At 42.0% G+C, this 19563-nt stretch overlaps 1 protein-coding gene across 1 annotated transcript; it reads right to left on the reverse strand.

Moving 5' to 3' along the window:
- Positions 1-4510: 4510 nt before the first annotated feature.
- Positions 4511-19452, reverse strand: LOC131591880 (interleukin-2 receptor subunit alpha-like). The gene is made up of 7 exons (XM_058862989.1): positions 19245-19452; positions 10438-10623; positions 10099-10221; positions 9597-9824; positions 7815-7868; positions 6857-6929; positions 4511-5604 (listed from the first exon to the last, which is right to left on the reverse strand). The coding sequence occupies exons 1-6, from the start codon at positions 19318-19320 to the stop codon at positions 6877-6879; spliced, it is 720 nt and encodes a 239-aa protein (XP_058718972.1). The 5' UTR covers positions 19321-19452; the 3' UTR covers positions 4511-5604; positions 6857-6876.
- Positions 19453-19563: the final 111 nt, after the last annotated feature.

The raw sequence follows: 19563 nt of genomic DNA on the forward strand, positions 1-19563 counted from the left end.
GGGGCTGGCTGATGTGCTGCAGAACCCTGGGCAACACCCACCCTCACCTGGGCCAGCAGCCAGAGGCCAGGCCCATTCCCCTGGGGCAGCTCTGGAGGCTCTGGACACCTGAGCACAGGGAACCAGATCCCAGTACAGACACGGGGCACTGCCTGGCAGCAGCAGGGAGCTCTGCTCCTGTTACCTCCAGCTGCCATGGGCAGAGCAGCAAGAGCCTTGCCTTGTGCCTGCTGGGCTGCATAGAGACCAAGGAGAAGATTTTGCCTTTTAGGAGAACAAAGTGAGGACATCACTCTCACCCCCTTTGCTGGATAGCTCCTGAGATCCCAGGTCCTCTGCCTGGATGGATTTTTTCTCCTGGGATCAAATGCTGACACAGCCCCTGATGGGATGAAAGCATCAGTGCAATTTCAGGCTGAGGCACATCTGCAGACACCTCTGCTGTACCTCAGGGGGTTCCCTCTGACTCGCTCACCCACCTCTGCACATCTGCTGGGGCTTGAGACCACACTCATCCTCACCACTGCTCATCCCATGCCCCACTGCTCCCTCTGGAACCAGGCTCTGGAACCACTGATCATCTCCATCACTCCCACCTCCATCAGCTCCCTCATGATCCTGAGGACCTTTACCCCTGGCACTACCCAGAAATGCCCTGCCCTCCACAGCAAGCCTGTGAAGCACCTGGGAAGCCCAACAAAGAAAAGAATCATCTGAGTCACTTCAAAATCCCCTTCCTCCTGTTCTGCAATCACAACAGAGTTTACATTTCTCTGCGTTTGCTTAGTTTATTTCTTGGGAAAAAACTCAAGCCAAGTCACCTTGAGAACTAACATCATTTAATTAGAATGGGGGGGGAGCATATTGAATACCAAAACCACTCCCAAGGCAGTGCAGAAGTCCTCTAGACAAACACAGGTGCTGGCAGAACTCCTGGACAAATTCACTCTAAACCCTCTTTGGGAAAACCTAGACAACTTCCTTCATGAAGATCCTGTACAAATAGCCAGTATCAGACTGCAGCAGAGGCATTTGAGAGTATTTTACCACTTTGGCAGAAATGCCCTGCCTTCCACAGCAGGCAGGTGAAATACTTGGAAAACACAAGGTAAAAGATCCACCTGACTACTGCCTTCCCACAGGTATTGGAGGTGTTTCTCACAGGAGCCCAGCTTGGAACTGAGCAGAGGGCTGCCCCAGCTCCACAAGCATGCTGCCAGCCACCTTTCATCTGGGATTGCCTCTGTTTTCTGCTGAGCCTGGTGTGAATGTGGAACAGGGATACAACCCTTTGCTGAGCCCAGAGCCAGCCCATGCCCACAGTGGGGTGGGAAGTACCTCTGTTCCCTGGAAAGAGGCAGCTGCACTGACATGGGAGGGTAATTTTGCAGTTTACTCTGTGTGTGTCCATCTCTGGGGAGAGCTCTTGGATCCAGTGCGTCACAGGGATTTTAGACACTAAGGAAAAACTATTTTTGCCAGGAACTGTGAGGGGACACTGTGACCTAAACTCACTTCACTGCAAAGTGGGTTGGATCATGCAGCTTGCTTAGCCCTTTTCCAATAACAGCAAGGGTTCAGATTGCATTAGATGAACCAATTCTTAAGTGCTGCTCTGGAAGAGAAGAAATAAAAAAATCAAGACATTGGCATAATCTGGCCTCTGCTGGGCAAAGCTCCTTTGGTTCACCCAGGAGTATCTTTGGCTGCTCATTCTGAAGGCAGCCTGGGATGTGCTTTCAGGTGCTTTTCCATCCCCCGGGCACAGGAGATGCCATCCCCATCTGCTGGGTTGAACACACGGGAGCTACCGGATCTCTCCCATGTAGGCAGCAAACATACTGTGTGTGGTTCTGCATGAAACACCTTCTGTTTGTGGTGCTGCCAGGCCAATCTCCAGATGCTTGGCCAGGAGAAATGCACATCTCTTCATCTCACCCTGCAGAGAGAGGCTTTCTCCTGGGAAGTGATGATCAAAGACATGAGGGTCATTCCTGAGTCTCACAGGAGGTCTTTCTGGGAGTTTCCTGTCTTAAATTAAATGCTAATCTAGAAAAGGAAAAAAAAAATATCACATCCACTAATCTAATTGCTTTATCTTGTTGGGATCTTTTAGAGGAGAGGAAAGTTAAATTTATCAAAACCCAAATGTTTATTTTCATGTGTTATTTTTATATCCAAAGTCAGATTAAAAATTAGGTCAATATTAGATATTTATTTAACCATCTTAGCCTCTGAATACACAGGCCACACCTGTTAGGAAAGTTTTATAAGATTTTATCTCCTATGATTTCTGTGGAACTACTTATCTGTTGTGTACCTGGATGGAATCCTGTGAAGTTACACTCCATGTACACAAGAACCACCAAACCTATTCAAACTAATTACGCAATAGGAGAATTTTCCTATTTGTTTTTTTCACTGGTGCTCTCGGTTATCATCTGAGCTCTCCTCCAATGGGATTTGCAAACTCAGATTTCACACAGCAACCGTACAAATATTGGAGCTCCAACAGCCAACAACAAAACCCAAACATATCAAGTCTTTTTGCACTTTCAAATGTATCCTCCCCTGGTGGATGGCACTCCATTTAAGAGGGGCTCAGAAAAATTATCCAGATGATTATTTATGTCTGTGTAAACATCAGATCCATTCTAAGGAATATTCAAAGGCCACAACATGAGCTGCTCCTGAGAATCCAGGTCACATTCATGTTTACTCTGAAAGCAGCAACTATTTAAGCAAAGACCGGTTTTACCTGACATTATTTATAAAGAACTGCTAATTTGTGATTCATTGTAAACTCAGATCCTCAAAATGCTTGATAATCTAAAGAACCTTCCAAGGAGGCAGATCCATAAACTGAAGAGACCTAAAAGGGAATATACACTCAAGATCAGCCTGATCCATATCAAGTGCTGGATGGATGGTTCTGCTGTGCTGGTGGGTTTGAGGGGTTTTACATCAAACACTGAAGAAGTCCAGAAAATGCCAACACTATTCAACAGTGGTACTGTACCTTGGGAGTGCAAGTTGGCATCCTTTGGTTTTTCTTTTCATATTAAGTTACATTTTTCCCCAGTACCTTCACAAAATATTCAAAACCCAAAGCAAATGAAACTGTGTGATATAAATATGATAGAAAAACCTGCAATCTCAAGAAGGCTGAACCAGTGTTTCTGAGCTGGAAGTACACAGGTTGTACTGCCTCCATCCTTCAGAGAGTAAATGCTAGGAGCAGTGATTTATCTCTGTCCATCCCATGCTGGTTTATATGCAGGTGGAATTTAATGACTATGACTACCCACACTTTGTGTCTAGGTAAATTCTGAATCTTAGATATGTAAAAAGATTTAAAAGCAAGTGTTTTTATCTTGATTTTTATGGGAAAAAAATAAAAGAAAAAAATGAATGAGGAGAAGGTTTGGCTGCTAAGCATCTTCCAGTTTCAAGCATGAGAAGTCTCTAGAAAACAGCAGTTTAAGAGCATCAGACAGATTGTGATTATCAGAGAGCACAGGTGAAGAAGGCAGAACATTTGAGCTATTGACCCCATTGTTTGGGAATGTATAAGCCAGCTCTTGTGAATACACATGCAGATGTTCCAGGTAAACATATCACATTGTTTTCTTTTAACAGCTGCAGAAAATTTGTTTTAAGCTGCTCTACTACTATGGGATATGGGGAAAAACAACTCATGAGTCCCACTCCCTGGGACTTCATTGAATTATGGAATGGTTTGAGTTGGAAGGGACATGAAAGATCATCCAGTTCCAACCCCATGCCATGGGCATGGACACCTTCCACTATTCCAGGATGCTCCAAGCCCTGTCCAGCCTGGCCTAGGACACTTCCAGGATGGGGCAGCCACAGCCTCTCTGGGCAGCCTGTGCCTCACCACCCTCACAGTTAAGAATGTATCCCTAATATTTAGTCTAACCCTGCCCTCTGGCAGTGGGAAGCCAGTCCTCTTTTTCCCGTCACTTCATGCCCATGTCCAAAGTACTTCTTCAGCTCTGCTGAAGCACCTTTCAGCACTGGAAGTGGCTCCAAGGTCTTCCTGGAGTCATCTATTCTCCAGGCTGAGCACCCCCAGGTGTCTCAGTGTGTACCTCAGAGAGAGAAAACCTGCCTTCCAGCAGATCAATATTCCCAGCATACTTGATGTTATCCATGAACTTACTGAGGGTTCATGTGATAAGATATGTAATACAAATAAGTCCTGTTCCAACAGGAATAAAATAAGCCATGGGAAATATAAACATCGAGGCTATAGAGTGAGAATGACTCAACAGTAATCCTAACCAGTAAATCAATATCACATACACTCTATCTTGAAATAGAAAACTATGCCAAAACTACCTCATGTCTTCTGAATTCTAAAGGAAGCGATCCATCTCATTTGGCTTTTGTCATATGCCATGTAAGTATTTGTAGTTAATCTGGTGAATGTGGGCATTGTTAAAGTCAATACAGACAAACAGGTCATGACCCTGAGTCATTTGGCCTGTATATATACATAAGTAACTATATATCTCTGTGTGTGTATAAATAAATACATATTCACATACATATATTACAGAATAATAATATATATATTATTGTATATTATATATATTTATTATTACATATATCTAGGCAATATAGACATAAACTGGTCTCTAAAGGGACTTGTTACTCCCTACTGCCTTCCTCAGACACAGATACTTGCATTCAGCCAGGTGAAGCCCATCTTACCCAGCTAAGCATGGCTAAAAAGAGGCAGAAGAATATCCAGACCTTGCAAATTCCCAACAATACAAGAACATGTCAAGTATTATATCTGCTTGAGCCTGTCCTCAGATGCCTCTGTGCTGGGCTCTGTCATGCTCTGCAGCTACAAAAGGAGCTGTCAGATTAATCAGCTGCCATGATCTGCAGCACCCTTGTCTGAGCTGGAGGAATGATGTAGGAACTGTCATGGAAGGCACAAATCCAAAATAATTGGGAAGAGGGGAGTGATGAGGAATGCATGGATATAGTGAACCATAAAGGAGTACAGTCAGATTTTCAGCTGCAATGCAGGGGGTGAAGGGGTTTCATTTCCAAGGGGAACAGTTTGAGGAGAAAATTGTGCCTGACCCACCTGGGTGGGGAAGAGGTAGGGGGACATCAGGTGTCCAGCAAAGCTGCTCTGTTTGTGGGGAGGGTGGTGTGTGGGCTGAAATGACGGTGGCACCATTTCATGTGCTTGGGAGAATGGTCCATATGTACTCCTGGTGGCTTGGGAGGGGCTGCAGTTATATTAGAAATACATCTGCTGCATGGTAGGAGGAGGAGAAGTGGGTTTGGGAAGTAGTTTTAGGCAGGGCTCCTTCCCCATCTGTCAGTGATGGGGTGCAGTCCTCCTACCAGCACTCTGTAGGTGGAAAGTCAAGCTGTCCCCATAAGAGTTAAGCTGTAACATCTTCTGCCCCCTTCACACGTTGGATTTGAGTGTCCGGGCCTCCTCCTCATTTGCCACTGCTGGTCTTGGGGTCACTGGTACATTCTGGTTTCTTCTGTGGCAAGTCATTAATTTCACAAGTTTGCATCTGAATGCCGCAATTCCCTGAGAAGTCTTCCCTACAACAGGAAAAAAACTTCACTACAGGTGGGAAGAAGCAGGTTTTCTATGGCTTCTTCTATATTTACTATGAGAAAAAACAGAGTATTTTTTACAAAGACATCATTTAGGATCCCAGTTACTATTTCATTTGTCAGTTACTATTTCATCTGGCATTGGCTATTTCACCTTTATTCCACCACGGAGCTGGTAAAATGTGGATCATTCTTGACACTTTTTCGCATAGCATATTTTCAGAAATACTACAATGGCCAGGGCAATCTGCACCATGTTGGCTATTTTCACTAAAGCATGTTTCAAAGCATTGTTTACACTTTATATGGCATTATCCAATCATTAATTGACAAAAATCTGCTTCTGATGTGATTTCCTGAGGACATTCCTTCTCACTTTTCAAGAAAAATCGCCATTCAGCTAAGAATTATCAGTAATTACTAAGGAACATGAAGAGAAACAGGGACAAGGATTAGCAAAGAGAGAGAAGAAGAGAAGAATTCCCAAATGTTAAACAGGGACATCTTGGCTCAACTAGGCTGGGGAGCCTGTGAACAGGAACAGCCTTGGTGCATCTCAGTGTAGTAACAGAAACAGGGAGGAGGCCAGACTGAAATAAATCTGAAGTACAAAGTTGTCATGATGCAACTCTGAAATCAGGCGATGAAGAAAACAGAATTATATGGTTGTGGTGGCAGATGCTCCCCCAGACTTCCCACAGTTTGGCCAGAGAGAAAAAGACTGATAATCTATCTGAAACAATGTATTTGCATAATTAACCTTAATTTTCCCACAGAATTAATCTCTCATCCATTATTTGAATTGCCATTCTCAGTTCCACTGAGACAAAGGGACAAAGACTGCTTTTTAGAATTATAGAATCACAGAATGATTTGGGTTGGAAGGGATCTTAAAGCCCATCTCATTCCATCCCCTTGCCATGGGCAGGGATACCTTCCACTATCCCAGGCTGCTCCAAGCCCCTTCCAGCCTGGCCTTGGACACTTCCAGGGATGAGGAGTCCACAACCTCTCTGGGCAACTTGGTCTGAGATTTTTTGATTTCAAAAGCTCTGATTCCTCCTTTCCTTGTGCCAGTATTTAATAGCTGAATCAGACAATCCATGGTCATATTTAAAACCAAAGAAGAGGTCTAGAAATCTAAGCACTGCAATAGGGAGAGGCTGATCCAGTTGATAACTCTTCCACCTCTACAGATTTGTTTGATTTCACATTTTCCTCATTCTGTCCCACTTACCTTATTGTCTGCTTGGTGAATCACACAAAGGCAGTGGGAATCATAAGCAGAACAAACCAGATAGCTGTAAAACCTGAAAATCAATATGATTAGCACCTGGAGTTATCTTAATTATTGCATTTTTTCCAATGGGGAGAAACAGGCAAGCTTAGGGATAGGCTCTCATCTTGCCCCTCTGCCCAGAGGCAGGAATTTTTCCATGTTGCTCCACTGCTCCCAGGACCCAACCAGAGGAGACTTAGGCAACAAGAGACTGACCACAGTGAAATAACCAGGGATTACTGATGTTGTGGTCTCTGGAGTAGTTTGCAAAACTCCTTCCCTTCCTTCATCTCACTCCATTATTCCTTCTCACCATAATGTGCACCACAGTTTTCTACAGACTCCAGCTGGAATCAAGAGCCTTTGTGCAAAATCTTGAACATATGTACATTAAGACACAATTTCTATTTCATCAGCTAATGTCTGAGTGGAAGATGGGGAAGAGGGAGAAGAAAATCTCTTCAGACTGATCTAAATGCACTAGTTTAGCTGTGAAGAAATGTTCTATTTGCCCATGTTTTTTTTTATTCCTTTGAAAATGTGAAAAAAACTCAGCATTTAAATATTTACTTTTTTTCCTGCTCTTTTCCAGTTGAACTGATTTGTTGAATTCACATAAAGTCTCAGAGAAGAATCTGAAAATGGCTCCATTTATAAAACGGATTTTTGGTTGATCTGTTTTCTTTTACATTCCTTACAAATCTTTGAAAATTTCTTTATAAAAGCTTTAGTGCTTAAACAATCTGTTTATATTGTCTTTATTGACTTCTCACACAATACATGGATATAGATTTGTCTTGCAGCGTATTTAGTAGCACTTCTAACAGAAATGGATCTCTTTGGAATAGAACAACAAACTGAAAGACCAACTAAGTGCTCTGGGTGATTGAGTGAAGTTTTTAATAAAACAACATACCTGTCACTGGCAGTGTCCCTGAGGAAACAGGGAAAGAGGACAGAAGAGTCAAACCTATGGAGAGAGAGAAATTCTTGATATTTGTATCAATTTGCTCTTCTGATGAAGAGCAGTGATGAGGACAGAGTCAGGCAAAGAGCCAGCTCATTCCGACACCAAAGCAGTGCCAAGGGTGGAGTCTGACAGCTCGCCCTCTGCACAGAACACTTGAAAATTGCCATGTTTGTTTCCTGGCCATCAACAGATCTTTCCAGCCTGGATAATAACATCTCTTCTGATCTGATACCTGTTAATGGTGGGCATGAAGTAAACTGGAATGGAATCCATGTAAGATCTTTACTTCATATGAGACTGGAATGATGACTTTAAAGGTGCCAAGCTAGTACGTGGAAACATGGTTTCAACCAGGACCAGTTTTTTGCCCAGAAATGTAAACTAAAACTTTTCTGGTACAAGAAATTAATTTAATTTCTCTCTTATCCTGAAAAGGAAGCTCTAAACTTGCCCCAGTATGAGATATGGATAGACTTTTAACAAGGCATCTTGTAATAGTGATTTCTTGATTAATTTCTTTTGTGCTGAATGCTGAACTGAGAAATCTCCAGCCCCATTACATACATCACATCACAATAAATACAAAGGCAACACCTTAGGGGAATAAATATTTGGTGTTCTATTTGCAAGGATCTGACCTTGCTGAGGTTAAGGAGCATTTTGCAGGAAACTGAAATTAAATTTAATTCTCTTGAATTAAAGGCTGAGGGGGCTGCTTCTGTGATCCAGTCCCATGTTTTTTACAATCCCAATTTAAATTTTTTATAATATTTGTACTTTTTAAATGGATGTAATTTCAATATCCTGTATTATCTTCTAGGACTGGTTTATTGGTGGGTTATATCCATCACAGCAAGAAGTTCTTTTATCCTGGTAGCACCAAGTGAAATCTTCAATGGTGTCATGATGGAAAAGACCAGACAGCAAATTGTGACTTCTGTACTGGGAGCATTCCCAGGGACCACAGGCAAACAGATTTATGAGACAGGGGAGAAAGTCCTGGGCTGATGCTGGAACAGTGTGTGCAGTGGTCTGGTATGGTCATAAGGGCTGGAATGACAAAATAGGCTGATTTTCTCACTGACAGCCATTCATTTTACAGCTATAAAAGCCACAGCAAACTTTCACATAGCAGAAATCTGTATATTTTCCTGGAAATGTGTGGAGTTTCTCCTGTGATTAGGGAAATCTATTTCACAGTTACTTCCCAAAGGATTAAGTGAAGAAATCTGTCTGTGTACATTATCATCATTTCAGTGGTAAGTTACATTTGACTCATAATCAATACTATTTCTTTTTTTGGCTTTAATATAGATATCTTGATACAGTGCACTGTTTTATGTTATGCTATAATCTGTTAGTAGTTCTCTTAGCTTGATACTGTGTAGTGAAGATCTTTTGTCTGTTACCTCCTGTTCATTAGTCTTAATAAACAATTAATTTTTATATAAATACATCTGATTTGCCATCAATAGAACTTGCAGGATAGAGTGATTCCTTAAATTCAAACTGTTGACAAAATCTGAGGCTAAGGAAGGATTTGCCTTCATTTAAACCCCTTTCTCTGAAGGTGTTTAAATACACAAGGGAGTTCTTTCTTCCCCTCAGTGGCAGAACTTCTTTAGTAAACGTTTTTGAAGCTCCCGCTCTCCCCACAAGAGTTGTGGGGGTCTGAACCCCACATGAGCAGGTCAGGACATTGTTGTGGTGTAATCACAACCATCTTACCTGGCCCAATGGTCTGTGGTGGCCACTGGTTGCTGTCATTGGTGCATCTCATATCAAGGGGGGTCCAGACGATTTTGCCGTTCACCTCCTTGCACGTCCTGTTGCCAGAGGTGGGGGGTCTTTTATCATAACCTGTCTGGCATTTGAAATGTAAGACTTGTCCCACGTAATACTTTTGGGGCAGACTTATGGAGGCATGTGGAACAGTCTTGGGAGGACCACAGAAATCTGTGGGAGCACAAGGCAGCACAAGGTTAAAGCAGACAGATTTTATATACTGCTTCTGTTCCTGAAAATCTTGTGTTCTTAGAAAATATACACAAGCAGGATATACCAAGCCTTTCTAATTTTTTGATACACCATATCCCTTAACTCAGCCAAGATATTACAGAAATCATTTCTTTCCGTCTGTGAAATAATTAAATATTACTCACCATTTTTACACTACGTCCATGAAAATCAGCAGGAGAAGCATTACAGTATTAAATGAGTTCTTATTTACCTTTTTGTTTGGACTCTGAAAGGTCTCGTTGCTTCTGGGCTGCAGGGCTCCTTGGTTCTCTTTCTGGCTTCTGTGTAAGTTCTAACTCCATCGTGGGAGCCACTGACAACAAATTTTTCACATCTGTGGAGAAGTTACATTTGTTAAGTTACATCAGGACAAATATTGGAACAAAGTGCCAGAGCACCCAAGTTTTTACAGGTTGGATAGAACTGTTTCAAATTCTAACTTAGAAAAATAAGCACAAAAGATCTTTCGTTAATGCTCAGATTTGTTTTATACCAAGTAACACATTGGAGAAACACCTCTATGTATAGAAAAAAAACAACACTCACTCACCAAAGCATTTAAATAGTGGGTATTCCCAAACAGCACCCTGCTGTTTACTCTTACACTGAATTCCTAGGTATGCACCAGCTTCTCTGTCATAGCCAGGGTCACACTTATAGTACAGTTTGGTCTGTGGTGGATACATTTCAGCAGTAACATCAGCAAATTCAGGCCTTGGAAGATCTGGGCAAATACCTGCAGATAGAAAGCCCAAGAATCAGGACAGCCTGGCATTTTACTTTATGCATCAAGGGCATCCTTGTTCTCAATACTAGACATGTCCAGCAGATGGACAACATGAAACTATCAACATTTTCTTAATGAAGCTGTACACAATCATTTTGGAGAGCAGCTACCCACACCAGAGTGTGCATGGAGTCTATGGAGTGAGGTGCAATAGGCAAAAGTAAGCAATTGAAAGTTGCAATCAGCTCCAAGCAAACATTGGGAATGGGTGTAGACTCTCAGTTCTGTATGAGGACACCAAAGAGCAGCTTACTGTGAAATAAGGTTGCAAACCTAAATATAACTTGTCCAAAACAAGGACGTGAAGTGTTGTGTCATCAGCAAATCACATCTAAATATATTTCTCAATCAGCTGGAATGAATTAAGTTAAATCATTTCAGTGCATTTGAAAAGCCTGCTCAAGCTGAGCTGGGCATCCAGAGGTTGATAAAGGCACTACTTAATGATTATTTAAGGCCTAAAGGCTGAGAAATTAAAGGATCAAATAGTCTGGTTGCACAAGGGTTGGCATTCTGGATCTTTGGGTGCACGATCTGTGGCCTTTTGTGCTAATGCACAACAGTAACAGCTACCAGGAGTGAAATTTCTTAGTCATCATATCCTTGCATTTTCTGCAGCTATAATTAATGCAGCCTTAAAAACCAGCACAAATGACTGCAAAAGGCCCTCAAGTCTCTGATAACTGCTCATCATTTGGTGTCTGCCCTTGACTCCCAAAGTGCCTTCTCCTTGAAAGACCAACAGCGACTCCCAGCCCCAGCCCTGCAATGCCCTTTTCTTTCATTTCCTCACTTTGATATTTTCTACCCTTCTCACTTTACATTGTCTTGCTGTTTAGTAAAAGTCACAAAGGTTGAAGAAGACAACAACAAAAAGTATGTGAGCAGTTTAACAGCTAATCTGCATAAGGGTTGTTTTAATCCCCTTGTACCTTTGTGTTATCAAAGGATTTGCCTTGTAAACTACATCAGACTGTGGCTTTGAGAGAAGCGATTGCACCCGAAATAGTTAACCACATGGTTTACCACAGACTGTCAGGGTGATTAAAATTAAAGAGTTATCAGATCAGCAGCAAGCTGAGATCATGTACTCTCACTTTCCCTGAAAGCTAAAAGCTTGTTTCCCTCAAGACTTCAAAAGCCTCTTTGAAGCAGATTGCAGATCTGAATCTTAGCACAAGGCACTCAAACCTACAACTCATTAGTATCTTCTTAAGAAAACCCACAACATTTAACCTACTATCATAAAGGGCAATCATTCTATTAATTGATGATCAAATGTTGGGTTCTTCTGAACTTGCACACATCAGACAGGGATTGTGCAGAAATGGTGCACTTGGGAGATGGTGAACATCCACATTGCAGCAGGATCTCACACAACCTTCCTTAGATCCAGCTTTTTCATTTCATCCACATTGCTCAAATTCTTGTCTTCTCACATCTAAATAACTGCAGTATCTTCTTTGACCTTTACAACCATATTCCTTTCTCTGATCCAGAAAGAATTTTGGAAGATGAATTTCCCAGGTCTCATTGTGACCTTGTGCCTGCATCCCTTTGTCTTTTAAATGCTTCATTGGCACATGAAATATTTTGCTCCCATTTTCAAGAACCTTCTCTTTCACAACCATCATAACATTTTAAAACACTGTCTTCTCCCATACTAGAGCTCATCACCAATGTGTTTGATATCAAAGTCATCAGCTTTTGGGTTTATTGTTGTACCAGTCCTCACACTGGGAGGAGCTGTGAATGAATACGGATATTATAAAATATCCTTTGCCATGATTACTTTTAATTGTCTCAGCATATCTTATATACCTTCAGAAGTGCTTCTCTTTATGCAGTTTTTACTCCTCCTTCTAGAAGAAGTAGGCACTGGGTATGTAACCCATGCACCCTCCTGCCAGGCAGTTGTAGGGAGTGGAAAGGTCCTCCCTGAACCTCCTTTTCTCCAGGCAGAGCTCCCTCAGATCCCACAGCCTCTTCTCATCACACCTGTGCTCCAGACCCTTCCCCAGCTCTAATGCCCTTCTCTGGACCTGTTCCAGCACCTCCACGTCTTTCTTCCACTTTGTGTCATGGCACCTCCTGGAATAGTTTGGGAAGACTGCAGAAAGGATGCAGACCTGGTGAGGTCTGGACCATACTGACCTCTGGAGTGAATCATGCCTAAAACTTCATTCCATCTTTGTGCCCAAGGAAACTTCATGGTTTGCCCCTAAAAGAATCAACATCTTTGCTGTGTGAGTGGTAAAAAAGCCAAGGGATTGGATGAATCCAGGGAGTAGGGAATGGCAGGGTAGATCTTTTCCTTCACTAGATTTATGACTTTTTACATTTTTAAGGAAGATTAATTTTGTTTTTTGGGTTTTTTTTTGTTTTGCACCTTTCTGGTAATTAGCCAATCAACTTGTTTGAGTTTGTGTGATATGAAAATATCAATCTTTTAAAAGGCCAGCACATCTGGGCATTACCTGCCTCACAGCCTGTAGAGACCTAGTTTTGCCCAGCCCAGCTTTCCCTGGATTCTGCACCCTTCCACAGCTGCTCCAGGGTTGCACTTCTGCTATTACTGGTTTGAAATACTGTCCTCACATTACCTTAAGGTGTCTTGATGTTCTGTTTGCCTCCTAATTTTCCCTTTGCACATATTCCAATTTTTCGTCCCCATGACAAGGTGTGTGCCACTATTTTCTTCTCTTTCTATGCTGATGTCCACTGTTCTATCTTTCCTTCATTCACAAAATTCATCAGCCCCTACCAACTATTCTCACTTCCCACACCCCAAAAGTGTCCTGGGAGTGCATTTATCTGCACTCAGATGTAGTAAATAGGTCAAACAGAGAAGCTGGTATAATTGTGTTCATAGGGATTTAGCCCTTCTGTCAGTTACAGAATTATGAGAACATTCAGGTCTCCTAAGGCAGATGGGAATTTCTGTTTCTCCCCATATTAATGGATTTTTGGTGTCTACAGCATTTGTAGAAATTCTGGAGGTGATTTCCATTATTATGATGGAGTGGATGGAGACAAACCCTTGGAATTAGAAGGAGGTTTGTGTATTGAGGCAATAGACAGCCATGAAACACAAAAATTAAAAAGGACTTATTGGTTCTGCTGGAGTGCTCCCTAAATTAAGTCTGAAAAGCTTTTTTGAGATCTGCAAGCCTTGTCATCTGAGCCAACAGATAGGCATGAGCTGGGGTGTCTGATGCTATTTGAGATGTCTCAGGGCATTTGGGATTTCCACAGGAGCTGCCAGATATCACACAGGAGATACTGGAGGGACGGAAACCCAGAACCTAGATCAACATCAGTTCTTTCAGGTTTCTTTCCTCATGTTTCCCATCCAAGTATGTTACTCACCCAACCACGAAACTGCTCTCGGTTGGTGAGCTGGCAGTACCAGGCTGCATGAAACCCTCCTGCCTGTTCCTCTTCCATGTCTGAGCTGGCAGAGCAGTGATAGATGAGGCTTTAGTCCTTTAGTCCACAAGAAGTGAGCGGGGAAAATTTGTAACAGGTATTTTTAGTGCTAGGTAAAACACAGTGAGTCATGCCACAATAACCTAAACTCAGAACTTCCTCTGTCATGTGGGACAGAGTGTTGGCTGGTGGCTGTGTGTCACCAGTGCTGACATTACTTTGATGTCAAGTTAAAGCAGCAAAGTGCAAAACCAGGACAATTTTCCCCTTACTAAAAAGGCAGTAGGATGGGATTGGTAGGAAACTGGATGTTCTGACGTTTTGGGCAGAAGCAGTGGAAGAAACCAGGCACTGCACACAGCTGCCCAGTTCAGGGATGAAGAGCACCTCTCCCCAGAGGCACCAACAAATCAAACCAGGCCAAAATGAAGATATTTCCCCAGCTGTACCTGAAAAGCTAAATCAGCCCTGGGGATTTATGTGCTGTGTGAAACTGGGCTCTCTAAATGGTCCAGTCTCATGAAGATGAACCTGAACAGGCAGAGCAAAGGAATTGATGCTGACAACAGAACTGAAATGGTAATTAAATTTTTCTAACTTTAAAACTTCTTCCCAAAGGATCCTTTAACAAGCAAGCCTCAGCTCTGGAGGATTCTTTTCCCCATTCATGTAATTTATTGCTTATGTGAAATTGTGAGGTGGGAATAGATCACGGATGTGGGGTTGGGGCACAGACCCAAACTTTATTGTAATTTGCCTGTGAGATTATAGTTGGCTGTACCTTAGATTATAGAGAGATTATCTTAAAAAATAATTGAGTAGTAGTGAATCTGCAGTGTAAGAGCCAGAAATACAGTGCAGATAAAATTACCAAAATGGCACAAGTTTTAATACAAACAGCAATGAAGGAGAGACCAGTCTTAGGGGGATGGAGGTAGTTTTGAATATTCCCAGCAGTGGAGAAGAAGAATGTGCTGTTCTAAGGATCTGGAATTTCAGTCCCTGCTGAGTTTGCTGTACCAGATGTCTCTGTTTGAAAAACAGTATAAAACAAAGTGGAATATGAACTGTCAGGAGCTCTAGGACCATAGAAAATTGTGTTTGGGAGAAATGCACTTCTCTGGCCTCTTGGCTTAATCCTGCTGACCAGCTGTTTGCCATTGATCTAAGCAGTGGTATCCAATGCAAAAGAATTCCATAAACAGCAAGGCTAGAGTGGGTTGCACAGTGGACTAAGCTTTCTCATGTTAAGAATAGTTTAGCCTCAGAAATGTGCATTCTTAGCTCCTTCTGTGAGAAGTGCAGCTGGAAAAACCTCCCTAGAGCACAGCAGACACCTAATTTACCTTCTCCAAAGCAAAGCTTTAAGGTGTTGCTTTCTTTTCATTAGCTGCAGTGATGGGAGAATGCTCTTACGTGTTCACATTGATAATCAGAGGGATTTACCTGATGTATTGATGGATCTCTCGCCTGCCCTAGCAGAGGGGCTGGGCTGGAGACTTGGACTCAAAATGTGGAATCAGAAGAGGGAACATTAGGAAAGAGGGAGAGGGAGAGGGAGGAAGACCAGCCTGGGCACAGAGTGCTGCATGGAAAGTGCACTAAGTGAAGAATGGGGAACACTTGTTTTTGTTTCTGGGTGTTTGTAACATCCTTGGTTCTGTGGTAAAGCCACAGTGCTCAGACTCTCTAAAAGCAACCATGGCACATGGTTTTGTAGCAGAACACAGAGCCAAGTTTTGAGAATATTATACATGAAAGCCCTGTTTTGGTGTGTGACAATTTTGCTTCAATAGACAACCTCACTAAAACACATGTCTTTGATATTTTAATCGACAAGGAAACAAAAATTGTCTTTTTAAACAGCAGCAGAAATACAGATTCTTTCCTTTGTCTGGAACTTTCTCAGCCTTACCTTTTATAGGGTTGAAAGGGCAGTAGAGAATATCCTCTCTGAGAATAATTGAATGGTCTGTCAAGTGTGTGTCCCAGTCTTGGGAAAGTAAGAAAAAAAAAGGTCTGGTGGGGAAATTTTTTAATTTCAAATATGCCCTAAGGATTCATCTCACCCGACTTAGGGACTTAGCATGGTCATGGAGCTTTGCCCTGGAGATCACAAGAGTGAGATGGAAATTTTCTGCACCTAGTAATGATTTTTCTAATGTATGAAGTATTTTTCCACATAGAGAGGGTCATATATTTTTATGTGTGGGGTCACACTTTACAAATCAAGAACATCAAGAAAAAGCAGCAGATGACAGTGTGCTGCTCCCCTGGCAGGACTGAGGAACAGGGAATCAAGTGAGAAAAGTCATGGAAGGACTTTGGAAATGTGGATTTTGAGGAAGCATCAGAGGAGATGGAGCAAGGACTCAGTGAGATATGTAGTTCCAGAATTCAGGACCAAGGTCAGGGAATGGAATCCGTGCTTAGAAAATATCCAGAAGCTGGGCTTTGAAGACAGCATTTATGCAACAGGGGAAAACAGGGCAGACAGAGCTGAACATTAAGGAGGTAGAGAGACCAAAATAACAATACTCTGAAGGCAGAAATGAGCAAAGTCAGAAGCAGTGGCTTTCTAGAAATAGATAAAGAGTGGACTTTTTTCTGCAATAAAAGGAAAAAGGGCATAACATCTCACCTCTGATGAAGTTGGCAAACAATTTCTCCAGCTGAAGAAGCAGGTACTGCAGGATCTCTGTCTGTAATATCTGCTTTTCCTCAGTAGGATCACACTTTTGAAACACTTTTTTAACATTTTTTTTTAATTGTAGCTGTATATTGAGCCCTTTGTTGCTGAAGGCCACTGTAGCCAAAAAGTTTGTAAAGTTATTTGCTCTCTAGTTGACCTTAAAAGAATCACTCGGCTGTGTTTGACAACTTTAATGTATTCTGCATTGCATTTCAAATCCATGGGAGCCAGCACTAATATGCAATTATAATGGGAAAGAAATTCCTCTCATTTAAATGACTGAGATCTGGTACCCATCTTGTGTGAATGAAATTCACTTGAATCAATTTCTTTCTTTTGTCAGTTCTAATCCTTTCCAGGTTTAACTTGCAAATCTATTGAGTGTATCCCTGTACCATGGACAGCAAGATGGAAAGGTTGTAGGAGCACAGACCAGCTTTTACCTTGTGCTTGACCCTCCCTCCAGGCTTCACCCATACCTGCAGCTTCTAGGCACTCCTGCTGTGAGAGTAAAGGAGATAAATGTGATACTCTCCATAGGAAAACCAGCATTTCTCTTCTTTTTAGCATTTCTCTTCTTTTTAGCACTAAGGTGCAGTTTAATTGTTATTAAATGAATGATCATCCCATGCCTTAGCTTCCCTAGTCCCCCAGGGCTTTGCCTTCTCAAAGCATTTTGAAATCTATCAGTGAAACTGTTCTGTATAACAAATACTTTTAATTTCCTTTTCCCTCTAATTATATTTATTCTTGACAGTGCATTTTGACAAACACCATCTAGGGTTGGATCTATTTACAAAACTGAACTTGCAGTGCTGGGACAAGCTGAAGATACTGAGGCAAAATAATAAAAAAAAAGCACTGTATGTGCTGAGGCCTGGTTGATTTTTGACCAGTTCAACCCAGCCCCTTTCTCTTTGCTTTGCTTATGTCTATTCCCAGGTCTCCTTGTTTAATTCCCTAAGGAATTAAAACCAACAGAACTTACAGCCACAATGCCTTAAGTGTCTCTGTGATAAAAACCCCTAAATAGGTAAAAGGTGGTGTTTCTACCTTAGCATATTATTTGCAGGGAGAAATTACAAATATATATATAAATATTATGTTTAAACATTGAGAGAAACATTGAAAATAAGCACAGGAAGCTGAGGAGAGAAGAGCTTAGTGATACAGTGGAGAATGCAATGCTGTGCATTTATTCATTCAGTGGTGAATAAAATTACATCAAATAGCACAAAATGCAACTGCTCTGACACGCCTCAATTTTTTTCCAAAAAACCAGAAAGGTTTCTGATAAACGAGACCTGCCAGCAAGAAATTTCACAACATGTTCCAGGCAGAGTAATACAGAAAGTGTGATCTGGGGGACCTGACTCATCCCAGAACTGATCCCACTGACACATCTGTGGTGTGTCATCCCTCTGAGCATCTCGTGGTGCTGCTCCTGCACACAGCACCAAGCACTTCCTGTGGGCTCCAGCACCTCATCTGGCAGTGAAAATGCTCCATGAAGGAGAAGGTGCAGCATTTACTGGCAAAATAATGAGAATAAAATCACCTGGGGCTTCAACATTTGTGAAGGTCCTTCCTGCATTAATGAGTTCAGACATCAGCAACACACTTTCCCTTGAGATAGCCAGCCCCAAGGAAAATTCCCAGCCCTGCTAAAGATGATCCATCAGCAGCTACAGTACCGGCATATCTGAGAGCCTGCCTTAGGCTGTGTCTGTTCATACCTCTCAGCCTGGACATCATCATCAGACACAGAAGGAAATAGCACATTTTTGGAGCTTTGAGAATGGAAGATTTTTTCCCTGTCTTTGAACAAAGAAATTTAAATTTAAATACACTAATGCATCACCAGACCATTTCTCAATGCACACACTTGTCATGATAAATAAGCCAAATCTAAGCAGTGTCACTATTTTTAAATGTGTAAAATTATGCTGAATTGGATTAGCTGTCTCCATTCACAGTTTATAGGCACTACTGATTGAGAGGCATGGCTGAAAAAATATTTCGTATCTATAGTACCCATAGCAAATTTGTATGGTACCTTTTAACTAATAGCATTGCCACCAATTTTACCTACAGAGGTACTGCCATTTCAGTGTCTATTTTTGTTTCCTAAAGTTACAAGGAAAATGGAAAAAGGAAATTCAAAGGGCTGCCTCAGGCTGCTTTGATCTGCCCACTGTTCCAGTGATGGGTTGGAGGATACATACATTAGTCAGACAAAAAATATCCTCTAAAGCTCTGGATTTTCTGCAGTTGACAGTTTGTGGGCACAGAACCCATTTCTCTCATTTCCTTAGAATAATAAATTCCTTAAGCTCCTTAACATCTTTCCTTTGCTGAAAGGAGTCAGGATGTTGTGAACACCCTCTAACAGCCACCAAAAAACCCAAATCATATTTTCCCTCCCCAAAAGGCAAAAAGAGTCTCTTACCTGTATTTTCCCCCTTGATGAATCCAAACAAGACCCACATCAAAAGCCACTTGAGCTCCATGGGACTTGTCCACATCTTTTCTCCACACCTCTGAGGATGGCGAAGTTTCTCAGAAGTGATGAGCTGTTGCCAATCAAGCCAAGGAGCTGATTACTGCCTGATGAGGCTGTCTGGGAACATCACCCACATGTGCAGGGAGGGCTTTGGTCAGCAAATCATCGTTTTGCTGGCTCCATGGGAAAGAACAAAGGCTGCTTTCTGTTCAGGTATTAGTCTGTTATCCAGGAAACCAAACTCGATGCTCGCTGTGGCAGAGCG

Source organism: Poecile atricapillus, chromosome W, assembly GCF_030490865.1.
Source record: "Poecile atricapillus isolate bPoeAtr1 chromosome W, bPoeAtr1.hap1, whole genome shotgun sequence".
Lineage (NCBI taxonomy): Eukaryota > Metazoa > Chordata > Aves > Passeriformes > Paridae > Poecile > Poecile atricapillus.